This window comes from Trachurus japonicus, chromosome 22 (genome assembly GCF_045865225.1).
Source record: "Trachurus japonicus isolate A0001 chromosome 22, Traja_1.0".
In the NCBI taxonomy this organism is placed as follows: Eukaryota; Metazoa; Chordata; class Actinopteri; order Carangiformes; family Carangidae; genus Trachurus; species Trachurus japonicus.
This window is the reverse complement of record NC_140928.1, coordinates 21,496,244-21,513,847: the sequence shown is the minus strand read 5'-3', so window position 1 is coordinate 21,513,847 and position 17,604 is coordinate 21,496,244. Positions and strand designations below refer to the sequence as shown.

General features: G+C 40.2%; 1 protein-coding gene across 21 annotated transcripts in view; it reads right to left on the bottom strand.

Moving 5' to 3' along the window:
• The window catches only part of bltp1 (bridge-like lipid transfer protein family member 1), a 74,395-nt gene extending 60,056 nt beyond the window's left edge, over positions 1-14,339 (bottom strand). For all 21 annotated transcript variants that reach the window (XM_085767274.1, XM_085767281.1, XM_085767284.1 and 18 more), the window contains exons 1-18: positions 14,191-14,339; positions 11,900-12,020; positions 10,681-10,797; positions 9,299-9,377; positions 8,577-8,641; positions 7,737-7,911; positions 7,511-7,592; positions 7,196-7,389; positions 6,065-6,144; positions 5,728-5,878; positions 5,165-5,321; positions 4,679-4,757; positions 3,742-3,833; positions 3,492-3,609; positions 3,196-3,351; positions 1,586-1,683; positions 981-1,165; positions 75-181 (exon numbers count right to left, since the gene is read on the bottom strand). In XM_085767274.1, coding sequence (XP_085623400.1) covers positions 75-181; positions 981-1,165; positions 1,586-1,683; positions 3,196-3,351; positions 3,492-3,609; positions 3,742-3,833; positions 4,679-4,757; positions 5,165-5,321; positions 5,728-5,878; positions 6,065-6,144; positions 7,196-7,389; positions 7,511-7,592; positions 7,737-7,911; positions 8,577-8,641; positions 9,299-9,377; positions 10,681-10,797; positions 11,900-11,996 — 2,032 coding nt within the window. In that variant the 5' untranslated portion in view covers positions 11,997-12,020; positions 14,191-14,339. The remainder of the gene's footprint in view (positions 1-74; positions 182-980; positions 1,166-1,585; positions 1,684-3,195; positions 3,352-3,491; positions 3,610-3,741; positions 3,834-4,678; positions 4,758-5,164; positions 5,322-5,727; positions 5,879-6,064; positions 6,145-7,195; positions 7,390-7,510; positions 7,593-7,736; positions 7,912-8,576; positions 8,642-9,298; positions 9,378-10,680; positions 10,798-11,899; positions 12,021-14,190) is intronic.
• Positions 14,340-17,604: the final 3,265 nt, after the last annotated feature.

The following is a 17,604-nucleotide window of genomic DNA, read 5'->3' as shown; positions in this document are numbered from 1 at the left end:
TTTTTCCCACAGACGGTGGTCTTATAGTTAATAAATAGAGCAGCAAATAACTGATCCTAAATCAGCGAGCTTACGTGACTGTTTGAGTTGCTCATCAGCCTTCTGGGGATAGATGGGATGCCAGGTGTAGTCAATGATGAGCAAGAAGTTGGGTACACTCCAGCAATCCACCCAGCCGGCCCTGATATAAAAGGAAGAGAAATATACAGTGGTGATGCCAAATCTATCGTCGTTTCGAGCGGATTTTCCAGTTCATCGTTCGCTTTATGAAGCGTTCAGCTCGAGGACATACAGTACGGGCAAGACGCAGTAAATGTGCTGTGCTCGATATCTCTGCGCCACAGAGGGCACCCATCCAGACAGAATTTGATCGTAACCTCCCGGGGGGGTGGGGAGGGGGGTGAGTGGGAGTCTCTTGCAGGGTTACATCAGTATAGTCTGGCTATGGGCTATACATAATAAATGATCGCAGTGTTGCGTTATCATGTTCAGAGCGCACAATGCCTGCTCCATCAGCATCTCTTTGAACTTACACTGACCTTTTCATGGAGGCGCTTACAGTGTTTTAATATGGATTCTCCAATCAGGGATGCAGACTAAGATGGTTTTATATATAATTGAGGGACTAAATGGAACAGGAGTTATTTGTTACTGATGTGACTTTATACCTCTCGTCTGAGGAATTATTACATAATACATACATACATAATTGAGCAAACTACATTGAAAACTGTCCAAGCAGACCTATTAAACCTGCTCTTACCTTTCACTTAAAATCAGCAGTCAGCAACCACTGAACCAGCCGAAGCACTTACTTGAAATTACTCGCTACCACCTTGGCAACCTCTCCCTTCTACCTGAGCAGCGAGGCGAGTCGGCGTTACAACGGTGAGTCACCCTGCTCTTTTGCTAACATGTTCGCTTTTTTTTTTGCCCACAGCTAGAAGAAAAAAAATAATCTGCAAAAGGATTTAACTCACTCTGCGTGGGTGATGTTCCTCCAGCAAGATTTGCTGGGTTTGGGAGGGGGAGCGCTTTGACTCTCCCCTGGCATGAACATGTCTGGGGGCAGCTTGACGTTCTGGTAGTCTTTGGCCAGCGTGAGGAGTGGATAGCGGCTCGGGTGGCACTCTGGCAGGGACAGTCGCATGTCTGTGTCCTCCGCCTGAGGGGGACAGAGCACATACGCTTATTATTGCACCCACAGATATTCACAGTCAGTGTCAAAGTTTGTTCACACCTGCAGGGCACACAGGCTTTAAAAAGACAGCTCCTAACCCATAAGAAAATATAGAGTAGGCGCAGGCGTCTGTAGATATATTTTCTAGGAAACAGGAAAAACAGTGCAAATTAAACTAAACTTACCTAAGGGAACTGTGCAAGTCCAGGAGCAGGAGTGCATATTTTCACTGTCTTAAAAACTCACAGCACAGAGAGCCTCCATTCTCCCCATAACAAGTTATTTAACCGTCAAAATGACTTTAAAGTTGTTTAATAAGGTAAACACCTTGCATAGTTCCCCTTTAAAGTAAAATATGGATGTTTAGTTTTGGTATAAATCATGGTCACTGAGGGTATGACTCACCTTCAAGCTGAAGCGGGTATGGCAGGTGGTTGGAACAAACTCATTGAAAGGCAAAGTGAAGTCTATATTGAGCGTCTCTCCGCACGCTGCCAGGTACACTATAAAAGATCAATAAGGCAACTGATTAGTCTGCACTGCCCTGGGCTTAAGTGGAGTATCCACTGTACTATATATCAAGGCAGATAAGTCAGTGTCCTGTCATGAGCCTGAGCTTCCAGGGTTAAAAAGGCATTATGTTTCCCTTCATGGCTGGATTTAGATTTTTTTCTTAAAGGGACAACGAGGAGTTTCTATTCGGTTATAAAAAAGTCTCACGTTAATGTGGATGAATCTACGCTACCCACACTTGTTAATGGGCCCATTTTCGATAAATATATCGTTCTGTCTCTATCGTTATTTTGTTATTATTAGTGGTGGCGGAAATGCTGGTCGAGCCGACCAGCGTTTCCTTCGTGGCGAGTCATGAGAATAACGCAGCTGAATCGCCGTTTATGGTCGGAACTATGACGGAATGTGAACCTCTTTGAACCTCTGACTTTAATTATTGATGAATGAAAACATGAGTCTGTCTTGCGCCGGTCAAAGAATTTTACGGTGCGCGCAGAGGCTCATAAATGTAGTGTGAAAATGCTTCGCTTTTCCAAAACTCCTCGTTGTCCCTTTAAAAGTGATAATGCGTAACTAAATGCTAACTCTAACCACATCCATGCTGCACCGCAAAGCTGTAAACGTTTTTCATACTAGCAAAGTGAAGCTGACATCTTAAATGAAACTTGACCTTCACCAAATATATTTTAGCTAAACAACTGTGTCCTCTACTTCAGATGAGGTATTTAAAAAATGTCCAAGTGACAGAATCCTTAGTTGAGAGTGAGACACGTAGGATTCTGTGGCATTTTCTTGTTGAGGAAATAAAGACTAAAGGTTTTTTCTTTTTTCATCATCAATTCTTCATCATCACAGAAATATTTTAACATTCAGCAATAACACTTTATAATAAGTACACATTATTAAGCATTAAATACTGAATTCATCATTTATAACACATGAATACTCATTAGTATGTAGTTTATAAACAGTTAAAAATGTTTTACTCATCATTGATGAGCACTAACTTAGTATTTATAAACTACATACTAATGAGTATTCATGCATTATAAATGAATAATTCAGTATTTATTAATGCTAAACTAATGCTTAATAGTGTTATTATAAAGTGTTACTCATACAGCATTTAAGTTATAAGAGCTGCGGATTTGTGGTTTTTAGGACTTAAGCATCCGACTTCTCTTCTTTTGTTAAAGGACAATTCCGGGCAAATTCAACCGGGGACTATAGTTTCCTAATATTTTAGGTCTAAAAGAATGAATCTGAAGATTCTTCCTGTTCTGCAGTAGTTCCGTCTGTCCCTGCATCGCCACAGCAGCGTATAATGGGAGCAGACTGATCTTACACTGTATAGGCTGTTTACATCCCACAAAACGGAGCTATAATACAAAATCTCATGAAAGTTGTGAACTACAGCCACAGGTTGATTTTGCCCAGAATTGTCCTATAAAGAAAGTTTTTTTTTCTTTCAAGTGAACAGTTAAGACGTTCATCTCTCTCACCATTCTCCTGCTGCTTGGTGGAACAGTCGATCCAGTTGTGCTGATTTGCCGCCCAGATCATCTCAAACTGGTGAAAGAGGACCTTGAATTTCCAGGAATAGGGCACAAAGGAGTAGATGTCTGGGGCGCTGTCACTCGCCCAGTCCTGGATCAAATCTGGAGCCAGAGAAAGACCAGTGATGATGAAATGAGAAGAAAATCAGTTTTACACATTTAACTATTAAATTGCTCATAATGTTTGGATCATTGCACAGATGATGTACAGTACTGTAACTTGTGTTTGCTGGAGGACTCACCGGTGAAGAAGTTTTTCTGGGCGTAGATGAAGTGGTAGGTGGCCTTGTACACCTCAATCTCACACTGCCACGACTGAGGCATGTTCCACACCCGTGGGTAACTGGCTATCACGTGGAACTGAAATAAAAGCAGAGGCAGGACACGGTTTCACTGCTAGCAGAGCGACTGCTTTGCACAGAACATGGCATTTACTAAATTGTCCCTTGCATTATAAGGCAGCGACCGTGTGGTTAATTGCCTGCCACTTACAGCTAACATCTCAGCCTCCAGAAGCGTCCTGTACTGCATGCTGCTGGTGGTGTCCACGTGAAGCAGCTGACCTTTAATGGTGGGAGAGTAGCCTGAGGGCAGCAGACAGAAGAACGGGCCATCAATTCTCAAAACCCAGAGATACGGCTAAGTTCCTGCAAATAATGTCATTTACCAGCAACATTTCAAAAGCTAGTTAAGTTAACCACATTTCTGAGGACAGAGGACAGCACTGACTGATGACTGACAGAATATGATCTGCTCAAGTCTGATAAATTATAACACATAATGTCACAGTGGTCTGACTGTGGGTGTTATCCTTGAGTTTTAAAATGAATGATGGTTATTGATGGTTTTACTTGATCTTTGGTGGGATATTGTGGAGGAAAGTTGTCTATTGAATTTAAACTCACATAACCCCACAAATATAATGAAAGTGCAAAGACAAGTGTGGTCTCAAGTAATCATGGACACAAGCCTGAACAATATGAAATTTTTGATTTATAGCGTGAGAAACAAGAAACGGCAAAATTTGACTAACTTTCTTTTATCAAAAAATAGTTTATGTAAAGAAAATGATGTTACATTTCAAGACATTTCAGTAAATACAGGGGCTTCCTAAAGTCTGAGACCACAGTTCTATTCACTTGAATGTTAAAAGAAAAGAAAAAAATTAGATCCCCATTAGTCTGGAAAAATCTTAAATTCTCATTGTGCCCCACTTTTTGGACAGCCTACCAAGTTTTGAGACAACATCTAGACATTTATCAGTATACAAGTGTTGTATTTATTATAGACTGAGGAAGCTGATGTGTGCTGCTTCTTTATGAATAAAATGTGTCCTTCAGGCTGTGGGTCATCTGCTGTGGCAAACTGATCTGAGAACTGACATTTCAGTCAGATGGTCTCTTGCTCTCAGAAACACACACACACTCACCGTTCTCTCCGACAGTCATGGGGATGTTGACTTCCAAGTAAGAGCCTGCACCTACATTCACATGGATGGCATTGGTTTCCTAGTAACAGAGATGAAGACGGAGCAGGGAGGTGTGGGTCATACATGCTGTCAGATGATTAGAGAGGGAGCCTTACTGCCTCACGAATCAAAGGAAGGCATCTAATCTGAACAAAAATAGGTTCAAACGAGGTGATAAAATGACAGTCTTCCCCGATTCGAGTCGTTTTATGTTTATATTCAACATGCACGTCATTATTTAGTATTCGCTCCACATACTTAGCTCTGTGGAAATCCCTGCACTGCTGCAGGATGGAAATTTGAAAAGTATAAAACATGAACCAATATCAATATCTTAAACATGGTGACGCATAGAGACAAGGACAAGAGGAGCAGCAGAGAGAGGATAGAAGATCAAAGGGGGTGGCAGGGGAGAGAAGAAAGCGTGAGCTCAAAAGTAAGAGTCACCCTGTTTTTGGTGAAAAGCAAATCGATGGTTGCGTCAGCGATGATGTTCATGCGGAGCTCGAAGGCCTGGATCTGTCTGGGTTTTCCAGGCTGAGCGACCTCTGTGACTTTCATGGCCTGGTAGTCAGCCGGGATGAAGAACTTCCATAGACAGTCCCTGAGAACATTTACAGTGTGTTCATGTCGAAGCAAAACCATGTTTGTAAATCCCACATCAAAGGCTTTAAAAGTTTAAGCCATACATTTTTAACCACAGAATCTTAAACCTCGCTCATCTCGTGTATTTAAACCCTATCTGCATATGTTGCTAAAATACAGATTTCTGTCATTTTATCCTTGCGGCTAAATTGGCCGGTGTCATGGCAAAGATTAGTCCTTCAACAGCTCAGAGAATCGGCTCAGCTTAGTCAAATTTACACACATGCTTTAATGTCAGAGAATACTTTTTATAAAGCTGAGAATGCCAAAAAAATGTATCAGTGTTGTGTGTTTGTGTGTGTGTGTGTGTGTGTGTGTGTGTGTGTGTGTGTGTGTGTGTGTGTGTGTGTGTGTGTGTTACACACCTCTGCCGATCTGCCCAAGGCCCATAGTTAAAGTCAGTTCCCTTGCCACAGACAATATCCAGTCCCCAACATGGAGGCAAATCCTGGAGCTTATCACCCTCACTGCACGTCTCTGCTTCCTCCCCAGCCTCCTGTTCCACAGGGACCAGACCTGCAAACACACACACACACTTGTGTTTTTTCTGCTAGTAATGAAGCACAGTTAAAAATAAATAAAAAACACACAGTATGTCCAAATCTGAAATAACTGTAAGAATTACTTTAAAGAGAAGACATTTCTTTTTTTTTTTTTGGTGCTTTTCCTGGTTCACATTTTAAACTGTGTGTTTGTAAATACCTGGTTCATCTTGGTAGTAGTAGATGTCAACATCATTGGACTGCATTACCACGAAACCTTCGCCCATCAGCCTTGGAGGTCTGGAAAACAAGTCCACAGAGTCCGTGTTCAAAGAAAATCAATGGTCACACACAGCAGCTCAGCAGATACATCAGAGGTCCCAAAGCTTTACACAATTATATATTCAGTCCATCCTAAAGCTTTATTCTGGCACGAGGACAATTAATTTGACTTTCATTAAAGCACTGGCTTTTGTCTTACATATTTTTGCTCCATCTCGCTGTCATTGCAATAAAGCATCAAGTCCTGCAGAAGGTTCTTCTATGCCAAGTTTTTTTTTTTTGAGTGACTCTTTAACTTTGATGCAATTTTACTTTCAAAGTGGTCTCATTCAGTTTAAGTGGAGATAATGGTGTATGGCATTTAAGCTTATTACACAGCTCTGTTAAAGCTGCCAGGTGAAACATTCAGCCAACATTTCTGGTATACAAGAGAGATTCAAGCGAGTACATCCAAATCTTTCTTCTATTTCCAGCAGCTTTAATCTTTAAGATCTGCTGCAGCTCCTGCACTCAGGAAAGTAAAAGCAGTTGTACATTAAATGCTGTAAAAAGTACTCAAGGCAAAAAAGCGAAAAAGATTTACACGATTTATTTAGAATTAATTCGTAAATAATGAGCGACAAAAAGTGTATTTTCTGTTTTTATAGTGTGGCTCTCGCCACACTCCTGGCTGTGTTTAAGATTCATACCATACATTACATTTTGTAACGAGATGAGTGCACAGAACTATCCATTTGAAACTGTATAATGATCTTTGCTTCTACCGTTATTATGGCATGCTTAAAAAAACCACAGGCAGAGGATAGTTTCAAGTTAATATTCTTCAGGCAAGAACTTTATCTCAAAAAAACGCTTTGGAGAAAATGGCTTTAGGAACGACAAGTAGAAAAATGATGATGGTTGGATGTTGCTTTGAATAAATAAATACTCAATTTTCTCTTTCACTCCTTTTGTATGGATTTCACGTTTGAAATTTAAGAGCAAAACCTCTTCAACTACAAGTCCTTGACAACAGGTGATTTTTATAAAGTGTCTCCAATAAATCAAAAAGTAGGTTATTTGGACTTACTCATCGTTCTGCATGCCCAAGTAGCGAGGACTGGGAACCAGCATGACTCGCACGTTTTCCAGTGACCCTTTGACGATGTGCATGTACTGGTCCAGGTGGCTGGATGGAGGCTTGGTGGCGTAAGTCAGGAAGGCGTCCTCGAAGTTCACACACAGAGTTTGTGGGAGGTAGTGGTTCCCAAACGCCAAGCGACCCTACAGAGAGTAAACACACAGGCGGTTAAAGAACAAAGCCTCGAGGTTTTTGTGATTCATCATCACTTCTTTTTCTGAACATGATTTCTACAGCCAGATCCTGTGAAGTTGTGGTACTCACAGTGCTGATGTTAACTTTAATGACAGGGATGAGGGAGCGCCAGGATGATGCAGGGTCTGGACTCTCTGCTTTGATATTCACACTACACAAGGAGGAGCAGACGGTCAGCCTCACAGCAGTTTAGCAGTGCGACATTTCCAGCATCAAATCAAAGCCAAAGTCAAGGCTTGGAGCAGGTCTACAAGTACATGATGTGAAAATCTGCTCGCCGACGCCTCGATCGTACCTGTCCAGGGTCTTGTTTCTGTCCTCTCGCCCACGTTCCTCGTCTTTTTTGGGTGTCAAGAGCGTGGGTTCCAGTCCGAAGGTCTCCTGCAGGCGGGCGTAGAGGTCGGTTCGGTTGTAGACGTGAAACTCGAAGCCGTTAACTGTCACGTAAAGCCTGGTCTCTGCCTTGGGGTCTGATGACAGAGGACAAGACAGACATCTCAAAGGTCACAAATCTTTCATCCGTCTGTATTCTTTTGTTTTAAAATCCATTTATCTAGAAAACTGAACAGAACATAATAAAATCTATCTATCTATTAACACTGAGGCCATGACTAAGAATTAATGTCAGAATATGACAGTTACGTTCTCTACTAAACTGTCTCATTAACTAATTGATCCGTTTGTCGTGAGAAATGCATCAGTATCTCAAAAACCCACATTGTCATGTTCTTATTTTGGGTATCGGGTAACTAGAAAAAAAAGCGCTACATAAATGTAATCCATTATTATTATTATTATTATTATTATTATTTTGCCTGAGCTGAACAATAAAACTCCGTAATTCCTGTTAGTATCTCAGCCATGTGAGAAAAGCAGTTTGAGTTGTGTGTCTGGAAAAATGCCCAAAACCACTAATTATCTAAATTGCTAGAGCTCTAATTGACACTATTTTCTGCAGGAACCTGTGGAATAATCTGCTGATTGATCCACAGATAATTAAAGTTTATACCGCATGAACTCCACAGTGGAGTTGAGCGGTGAACAACTGCACAATTAACTACATTGACTCTAAAAAACAAGCTTTCTTTAGATTTTCTTTATGTTGTTGTCCCGAGGACAGTCACCGTCGACTCACCGTGTTGTTTCTGTTTTGGGTTATACATTTTCCACCAGCGAAATATGAGAAAGCCATCCTGTATCCTGTTAGAGCAAAAAGAAATCGTAAATCAGTAGGCTGCAGGCTATAAGGTTGCCAAGCTGCAAACACAGCCACAGCTACAGCAGCTACACGTAAAGTGCTGCTGCCAAGATGAGAACCACACACAAAGCAGGATGTATGCATTCATTTAAAACCATGCGTTTAATTAACTTTGCTTTCTAAGCATGAGAATCATTCTCCACGCCTGTGGCTTGCCAAGCAACACATATATATACATATATATATATATATATATATATATTTTTTTTTTTTTTTTTTGCAATTGTCTAACCCTATGATTATAAGTCAAATAGCTCATTATATTTCTCTATCTCTTCAAGTGTTCTCCCCTCATCCATTATAAATACACAAGAGACAATAATAGAGGTGAGGAGAGAGAAGACGAAGTGCTATGGCAGCCAGGAAACATAAGACAGCCTTTTTCTCTGGAAAACAATGTTTTTGTTTTATACCAGGGCTGGAACTGTAACAGTGGCATTGAGTGTGTCGCAGGGCAGCACGTCAATACGCACTGGCACACACAGCCGCTGCCAGTGTGGGTGTCGTACATAGAAAATCATTAGGGCGGCTCTTTTGATACGGATCGTTCAGCGGCGGCTGGTTAGGGCCTAAAGCTAGAGGAACAGAGGAGAGGTCACCTGATGGACATGTCCTGGTTGATGTAATAGACGTCTCTGAACATGACTTTCCCCGACAGCACAGAGAAGGAGAAGGAGCCTGTGGAGGACGGGTCACACACACACACAGAATCAGGATAATATTTTCTCTAACATTTATATTAGTTATGATATTAGTCATCATACTGACTGGAAGAATTTAACATAATTTAACATAATTATAACACAATCACAGTTTCCAAAAGTAAATCTAAACCTGTTTGATCACAAAGGTTTGAATTCAAGTTAATAAAGGAGCTAATTAAAATGTTAAACAAAGGAGCTAATTAGATGGTTGTGTAAGCCCTGATAAAAAAATAAAGTCTCTGTGTTACTGAGATCTTTAATCACCGTGTCTCTCTCTTATTGTTGAGAAGAAAAAAAATCTCAATTAGCATCTAATTGTACAAGTAGGTCACAGACAAGCAAGAAAGATGAGCTGAAAACTGATCATCATCATTTTTTTTTATCATTAATCCTCTTTGGCTCCTAACGTCTCTGTCTGTTTTAATCATTTCACGCCAAAGAAATGTCAGCACCTTAGTGCATTGGACTAAAAACAGCTAAAACCCAGCTGATACTTCCTCCTGTTGTTGTGGAATATTTGACTTTTCTGCCATCTGACAGAAGACAGGATATGCACCGTATCATCAGGAAGCTTGTTTCCTACATACGTACTATTCCTAGGCAGCAATTTTTGTCCTGGCCTGGACAAGAGAAGACACACCTTAGAGCATGTTTAAACCTGCTGAGCAGGAACGAGTTGTATGTGACGTTCTGCTCGTTATGTAGGTTTGTTTACTTCCAGACACTGGCGCCATTACAATGCAAACAGAGGTATTAACTAAGCCATGCACTCCTCATAAAATGTTAATGCTGCCTTGGTAATCATTCTTGCACTTCCTATTTACTCACAGTCGGCGGGCTGCAATATCATATCCACACACACTGTTGTGATGCTAAGTAAATATAAGAATTTGCCAATTCATTAGGCATGACTAAGACATGCTCTGGCTTCCTCTTTGATTAATTACAGAGCTGTAATTAAGGGTGTATTTCAGATGCAACTGACACCATCTACTCTTCAGTGAAGAGGCTGGTGTTTTAGGGGGAAACAGCATCATTTTCTAACAAATAACTTAAGTCTTAAGTTACACTGAATTTAAAAATTAATTCCTGTGCCATTTTTTCTAGAGAAATTCAGTCTGGTGTTGGTAGCAGTCTGTAGTTCATGCTCTGTGGAGATAATCACAGAGAGAACCTGGCTCATCATGAAATATTCAGCAGCCCGAGTTAACGCCTTGAACTGAAAGCTTTGGCAGCGTTCCTCCTGCCTATTCATCACAGCTCATGACGGAACGCACCGATGTGAATGTAGCCATCCTTGTAGAGTCTGTTGATGATGAGGGTGAGGATGAGGCCGATGTTGCGGGAGTTGTAATAAGTTAAATAGATGATCCATCCACAGGACAGAATGGTGGCTGACAGGGAGGGGAGAGGGAAAAAAAAGAAACACAAAACGGTCTCAGTCAGTAACAGATAGAGATTTAAAGCTCAGCTTTATATAGAAATCATGATATCACTTTCAGATTGATCCTGTGGGTTTGTTAATATGATAAATACCGGTAGTACAGCAGAATATGCTTGGAAATGCTTGTTTACATTAGTAATGTTTGTGTGTAGAACAGTACAACAGGCCGAAACTTCTCCGACAGTGATTTTGCCTCAAACTCTTTAATCATATATGTGAATGACAATATCATGTATTTAGGTCAAAAGACTGTCTGTCATTGTGATTGGTCCTTTAATACATTGTGCCAGATGCTTGTTTTTTTCTGATATGACAGAACCTATTCATACAGAAAAAAATATATCTAAAAATATTGTTGTTTAAGCAATATAGCCATCCAGGTGGAATTAATCCAGAAACTGCTTGTGCAGACAGCTGGGTTTGACTGGCTCACTTGAGGTTATGTTTGATATATTTGTTCCTTTTCCCTGAAAGAGTTTTTTTTTCCTGGGTTAAGATGCTGCAGTGCTACAAAGAAAACAGCATCTGTGCACCATGTAATATCATTGGCCTACTGAGAGCTGCACCTGAACTGAGTGGTAACTGGAAACTATCTTTTGTCATACTTAAAGTGAATTAAATCACAATGAAGAGAAGATGCAGCCGCTGCCAGTGTGACAACAAGATTAAATTTAAATCTTTCATGAGATGAGATCTTAAGCACATGTGGGAGTATTGCAGTTTTGTCGATACAGCTAAATGCAATAAACACTTCATTTTAACATAAAGTCACTTATTTTCAAATATGTATTTTCAAAATAACTTATTATAAATAGTAGTGGAATAATCTCTTGTGTTATTCTTATGCTTCCAAACAGTCATTTGTATGTAATACGTTTCAATCCTCTGTTTAATAAATGAGGTATCAATAAAGAGCAGTAAACTGTCCGTATGAGTTTCGACCAAAAGATGCACTGGCATATCTTCTATCAGCAGTGACAGGTTTGCACTTTGAATGTGCCAGTTTCCTACAATTACAATTTCCTCACAGTGAGGATGCAGAGAACACTTACCAACAAGGAGCCAGATGAAGTTGGAGTTGTGCTTGGTGAGAAAGTCATCCAGATCCACAAAGCTGGGGAAGGTGCTATCATTGTTCCTGCTATCCATGGCTATTTAGTCTGACGTCTAAAACTAAAAGCAGACAGATGTCAGAACGCTGCTCTGGCACAGGAACAAAAGTAAGGCGAGAAAAACACGAACAAGTGGAGCACAGCAAAGAAAGACAAAGAGGAAAAGCTTTACAAGTCGCTGTACTTGAAATTTTAATGAACCTCTGCAATGGATCTCCAGGTAGAAGCAGATAACACAATTTAAGTCCTAAATGAAAATGGTGGCAGGTGGAATTGCAAGACATAGAAAATCATGGGTATCTGGTGAGTTCTGAAAAGTAAAGATCAAATAGAACTTTTTAAGATCACATAATACCAGTTAATATCCATTTTGCTGTCCAGAGTTTGGAAGATATCAATGAAAGAACGAATAAGATTTAAAACAACTAAATTGCTCTGTTTGGTTCCTGTATTGTCCATCCTTCATGATAGCTGAGAACTTATACAACAGTGTTTGCTATGCATAACACATGATCATCATTATTAGCAATATGTGGACCTGCTTTGCTTGTCATGAGGACACTGGCAGCATTCAGTGGCGTGAACTTTGCTTCTGCAGGATGGATTATTTCATCCTGTTTGTGTGTGACAGGGGGTTAGTAGAAAAGTGCTGCACACGTGTGTGTGTTTGTGGCTACAAGTGTATGCCGTGCATGAAGCCCATGCTTAGGAGTCAAGAGCTTGAATTAAAACACACACAACACATAAATCCTCATCTAATCCACCTTAAATGACGTCACCAGTAAAACCACTGGGATATAACCAAACCCAGTTACGGAAAACATAGTCTCCAAGTTTCTCTGTGTGAAAGGCACTTTATTTTACACTGGACCTGTTTGCATTCAGTCATTTGAGAGAAGATCCGCATCTCACAGGGGATTTAACACCACACCAGCTACCGGCCAGATATTAACCCAATTCTGTTTACACATCACCAAACTGTGATCCAGTCAGTGATATTCCTATGAGGCAGATTATGCTGCCATGTTAGGAAGGTTTCTGCTGTCAGTGACGCATAACAATTACCAAAGAATTTTCACTTTTGGTTTACATATTTAACCTATCCATAGTTAGCAACCACAGCTGGACCCAAACTGTTTTGTGTGAGCATCCAAACAGATTCTGTTGACATCACTCCTGAGTAACCTATGTTATTATAGTTACAGAGACAACAGGTAGTCACAAACATATCATAAACACAACACGCCCACTTACTTTAGACTTAACACTATGAACATGATCCGTTTTTCTTAGAGTCTGGCAAACACACTGCACAAGCATATGATCACAAAGACGGTTTGTGTGGCTGTATTGTTGTTGGGCTGATCAATGGTTCTCTGTAGCACATAGCCCACATCTGCCCGGTTTATTGGTACCTGCCCCTGCTCAGTGGTTTTAGAAACCGTGTACAGATCTGTGGGCACGGATTACAAAACCGGAGGATTCTGACCTAATCAGCCAAATGAAAACACTTCCTCAAACTGAGCTCTCAGACCATTTCTCAATCGCTTGCTGGAGATGGATACTAGTTAGTTACAGAGGTGATTCACGGAGCACCAGTATGAACATCATGTCATACACATAACTCTCAGCTTTCTGTGCCGTTTGGGTGATACTGTACTGTATGTGTGACTTGACGTTAAACAAAACGACAAGGATGACAAGCCAGGGAGCAGTAATGACCGTGGCTACTTGACTCTCTCTGGCTTTGTTTACATGTTGGGCTAATAAAGCTACCATCGACACGGCACCTTGAGATGAGCCTATACGTTAAGTTCAACATGACTACTCATATAGATTAGTAAATTAATAATTCACTTGACTTCAGATAAGATCTGGAGTCCAGGGCTACACCTGAAACTACCAACAACACACCTAGCTAATCCTAGGTCCTGAGTTATTCCCTGGGCATTAACCTCAACAAAGGTAACAACGACGAACTGTTGCCAAAAGTGTTTTCATTCCATGCGTCTTAGTGTCGACACAACGAGGCTGTTGACCCGTCCAGTACAACCAGACAGCTTCTTGGTTAACGACGTTTTTAGCTGGTGGTAAGTGCAGAAACTGAGCTAGCCGCTAAATATCACAACGTTAGCACTGTGTTAGCCAGCAAGCTAATGACAGCAGGCCGCACCCTGTAACTTCCCAAAATGCAAACAGTGATAACAAGTCTCTTAATGACGGTTAAATACCTTAATGTCCTCGATAAAGTGGGTGGTTTCATCTTTACTCCGGTTATTCAGGAGTTGCTGTCCCTTTGTCGTGTCAGACATGGGCATAGCTAGCATCCTCTGTTGAATATTTACCTGGCAGACGGCCAGTTAACATCTCTTCCTGCTCTGTCGCGGAGCAAGTCATAAAATCGACCAATAGGAAAAATGGAGAGTGAAACGCTGACCAATCAGAGGAGAGCGTCAGCGACGCCACGCACACGGTTGACAGACAGTTTTAACTGCCTATCAACGTGAATGTTTTCATAGTAGTGGGGTGCTGTCTGATTTGGTGCTGCCTGCCATAAAGCAGAGAGAGGAACAGGACATTACCTCCCGTGCAAGATTGATGGCGAGTTATTCTCTGCACAAACCAACCGGGAATTCATTTTTAAATTTGGACCATACTTTCTCCAGGATGATGTAACATGCTGAAATACTTCCCCTTTTCTGTGGATACAGTGCAGAAGAGTTGTTGCAGAGTCCCATCTCAGTCTAAGTAAAACACAGCCTCTGACCAGAAGGCTGATGATAAATAAAGACTGCAGACATGCATACACAAACAACAATATTCAGACTATCCCACGTTGTACTGTTATTGTTTAATTTACATAATGTCCCTGAAAAATAATAGCCTATCGGTTTTGAACAATAGTGCTGTTAGACCAATATTACTCCACACAGTGTTAGTCATATGCATGCAAAAAAGTATACATTCAGTTTGCTACCTAGCTCATACATTAATTTAGGATATTTTAAATCAAATGTAATGTGTACAGCCTGTTAAAACAAGACTGTAGGCCTATTGTGCTTTGAGCTTGAATGCCAATGCTAACAAGGACAGGCACAAGGTCTGTTCGAATGCAGAGATGTAAATTTATGAAGAATGTTGCCATATACCCAATGTCACTTACATTCTTGTCATACATCTGGATTATATACAAAAAAAAAACATCTTTTTTCATGTAAGATGTAGCCTATATTATGTAATCATATGTGCTTTATAACAGCAATTGTAATAACAATGTATTAAAATAAATATATTTAAATTATATTTGCTGGTTTATTAAACAGCTAACAAAAAAAAAATACTGCTTATACACTCCACATTTCCACATGAATTTTGACTCTGGGAGACTGGTCTCAACTGTGTAACCCATACAATAGTTTATGGCTTTTTGATCTTTTTTTTTTTGCAACATAACATGTGGACATTAACAGCAACATATGCCTTCATAAACATAGGCCTACATATTTGCATGGGCTGGACATGTAGGCTACATGTACATTATGTGGAATTGTTCATTTCTGATTTCTGGTCCTATGTTTAATTTTTTACATGTGTGCATTTATTTTACATGTACAGTTCAATATACAGTTCAATATATGTTTTTCTTTTACATGTGTGCGTTTATTTTAACGTTCAATATATTACATTTGCATGTGGGCTTACATTTCAGGATTTCACACAGGGGCCAAGAACCTTCTGAGCAACTCATGAACTAAATGATTAACGAAGCATTAAAATGCTTCGTTAACAAAGCATTGTTAATAAAGCATTGTAAAAAAATATATATATAGTTGGCCTTTTGCAGTCAGTTTCCCAACTCATTTAAGAATAACTGAGATGACAGTCCCAACATGCTGATGTTAAGTCGGTATAATGGTTCATGTTCACACTCTTAAATTATTGTATTAGCATATTAAATTTGACTAATTAGCACTTAGGATTCATCCTCTGGGAAACATATAGTGTCATAAATTTTGTGCCAATGTCATGTTCTCAAACATGAGGGGAAAAGTTGTAGGTTTATTAGGATTCATCCTCTCTGCACCAGCAGGCCTAATCAGAAACTAAGAATGCCAGTCTTGTGGCAACACTAGAGGAAATTGCTCCTCTGGGCACAATGACCGTGGAAAATGTCATGGCACCAAATTGTTGTTGTGATGTTTCAGTCCACAGCAAAGCAGCTGTATCACGAGATGCCAACATGGGAGTCATCTTCCTCCATTTATCCATTTGAGCCATTTTGACCAACAACTTGATTCTTGCTATTACGCTCCTGTGAATTCTCAGCAGCTTTCTTTGGTAGTACTCCTAAAAGGGTCAACTCTTCAACACAAATGAGATGATAATGTGTTTTTTAATCTTAAAAAGCTGAAAACTTTAAGCAGGACACAAGGGATCACTTCTGTCACGCTCAAAGACAATCTAACATCTCAGCACCAGAAACAGTTGAGTAAAACATTAAGACTCTGTTGTGTCTAGGAAATGAAACAAACTCCAGGGCACTGTAAGAAGTTGTTGTCATCCCATACTGCAGTCACAACAAAGCCTCCCACAAGAACATGCAGGAGTCGTTTTACTGAAAAGGAGCCAAACATCAGGATGAGAGCTTTTCCTTGCCAATCAACAATTCCCCTCAAGACCAACCTATTTTGGTTGAGGCCGTATTAGAAGCCGCCTCTCACATAAATTCTCTTTCCTGTCTTCTTAATGTTATTGCAACTAAATTCCTGAAGGAGGTCCTCAATACAGTTGCTACAGATATTCTATTAGTAATTAACACCTCCTTCACTTTTGGTTCATTCCCCCCTTTGTTTTAAATATGCAGCAGTTCAAGGCCCTCCAGAGGACACGTAATTATAATTTTATTGCCTGAGGCAATTATAAGCAGACTACAATCTTTAAACTGCCTTTTTTCATGCAGTGGTTTAGACAGAACAGTTTCCTCATAGAGACATTTCAGAGAAACTGCTGCCCTGTTTTGAAGGACGTTCCAGTAATCAGGGAATGATGTCTGAGCAAGATTTACATGATCATCTTTATTGCTATAAAAGTTAGTGTCCGTGGTATCCAGGTGGAGAGGATGGGCGTAAGTTCCAGTTAGAGGGGCCCAGCTATGTTCTTCTTGACCCTAAAGGTAAAATACAACAGAACAAGGGTATGTACTGTAGTACAGACGTATTAGCAGCTGTGAAAAGCAGATTTTGACAACAGAAATGTCTCGAATTTGTTTTGTTTTGTTGATCAAAATGCCAGTTATCAAGACCTAATAGAGCAGAGTGTGTTTGGGATTGGCTGCATCTTCAATCTGAGTGAGCAGACAATTTAATACGGGGAAAATACTGTTGTGGAATTAGATAGAAAATAACCTGCAATATAAACCCTTGAGAAAAGAAGCATGGATGAATAACATTTCATAATAATGACCTGGGTTCTGACGAGATTTTATGTTTAGATTTTGTTTGTATGTATCCCATTGCTTTTTCACTCCACATCTCATCTGTCTGCCTAGAATAACACTCACTAAAACTCTTAATACTAGAGTGCATGAAGAAGCCCTATCTTGTCGTTTCCTGGAAACTTCTCAGAGCTCTTGATTTCATGTGAGT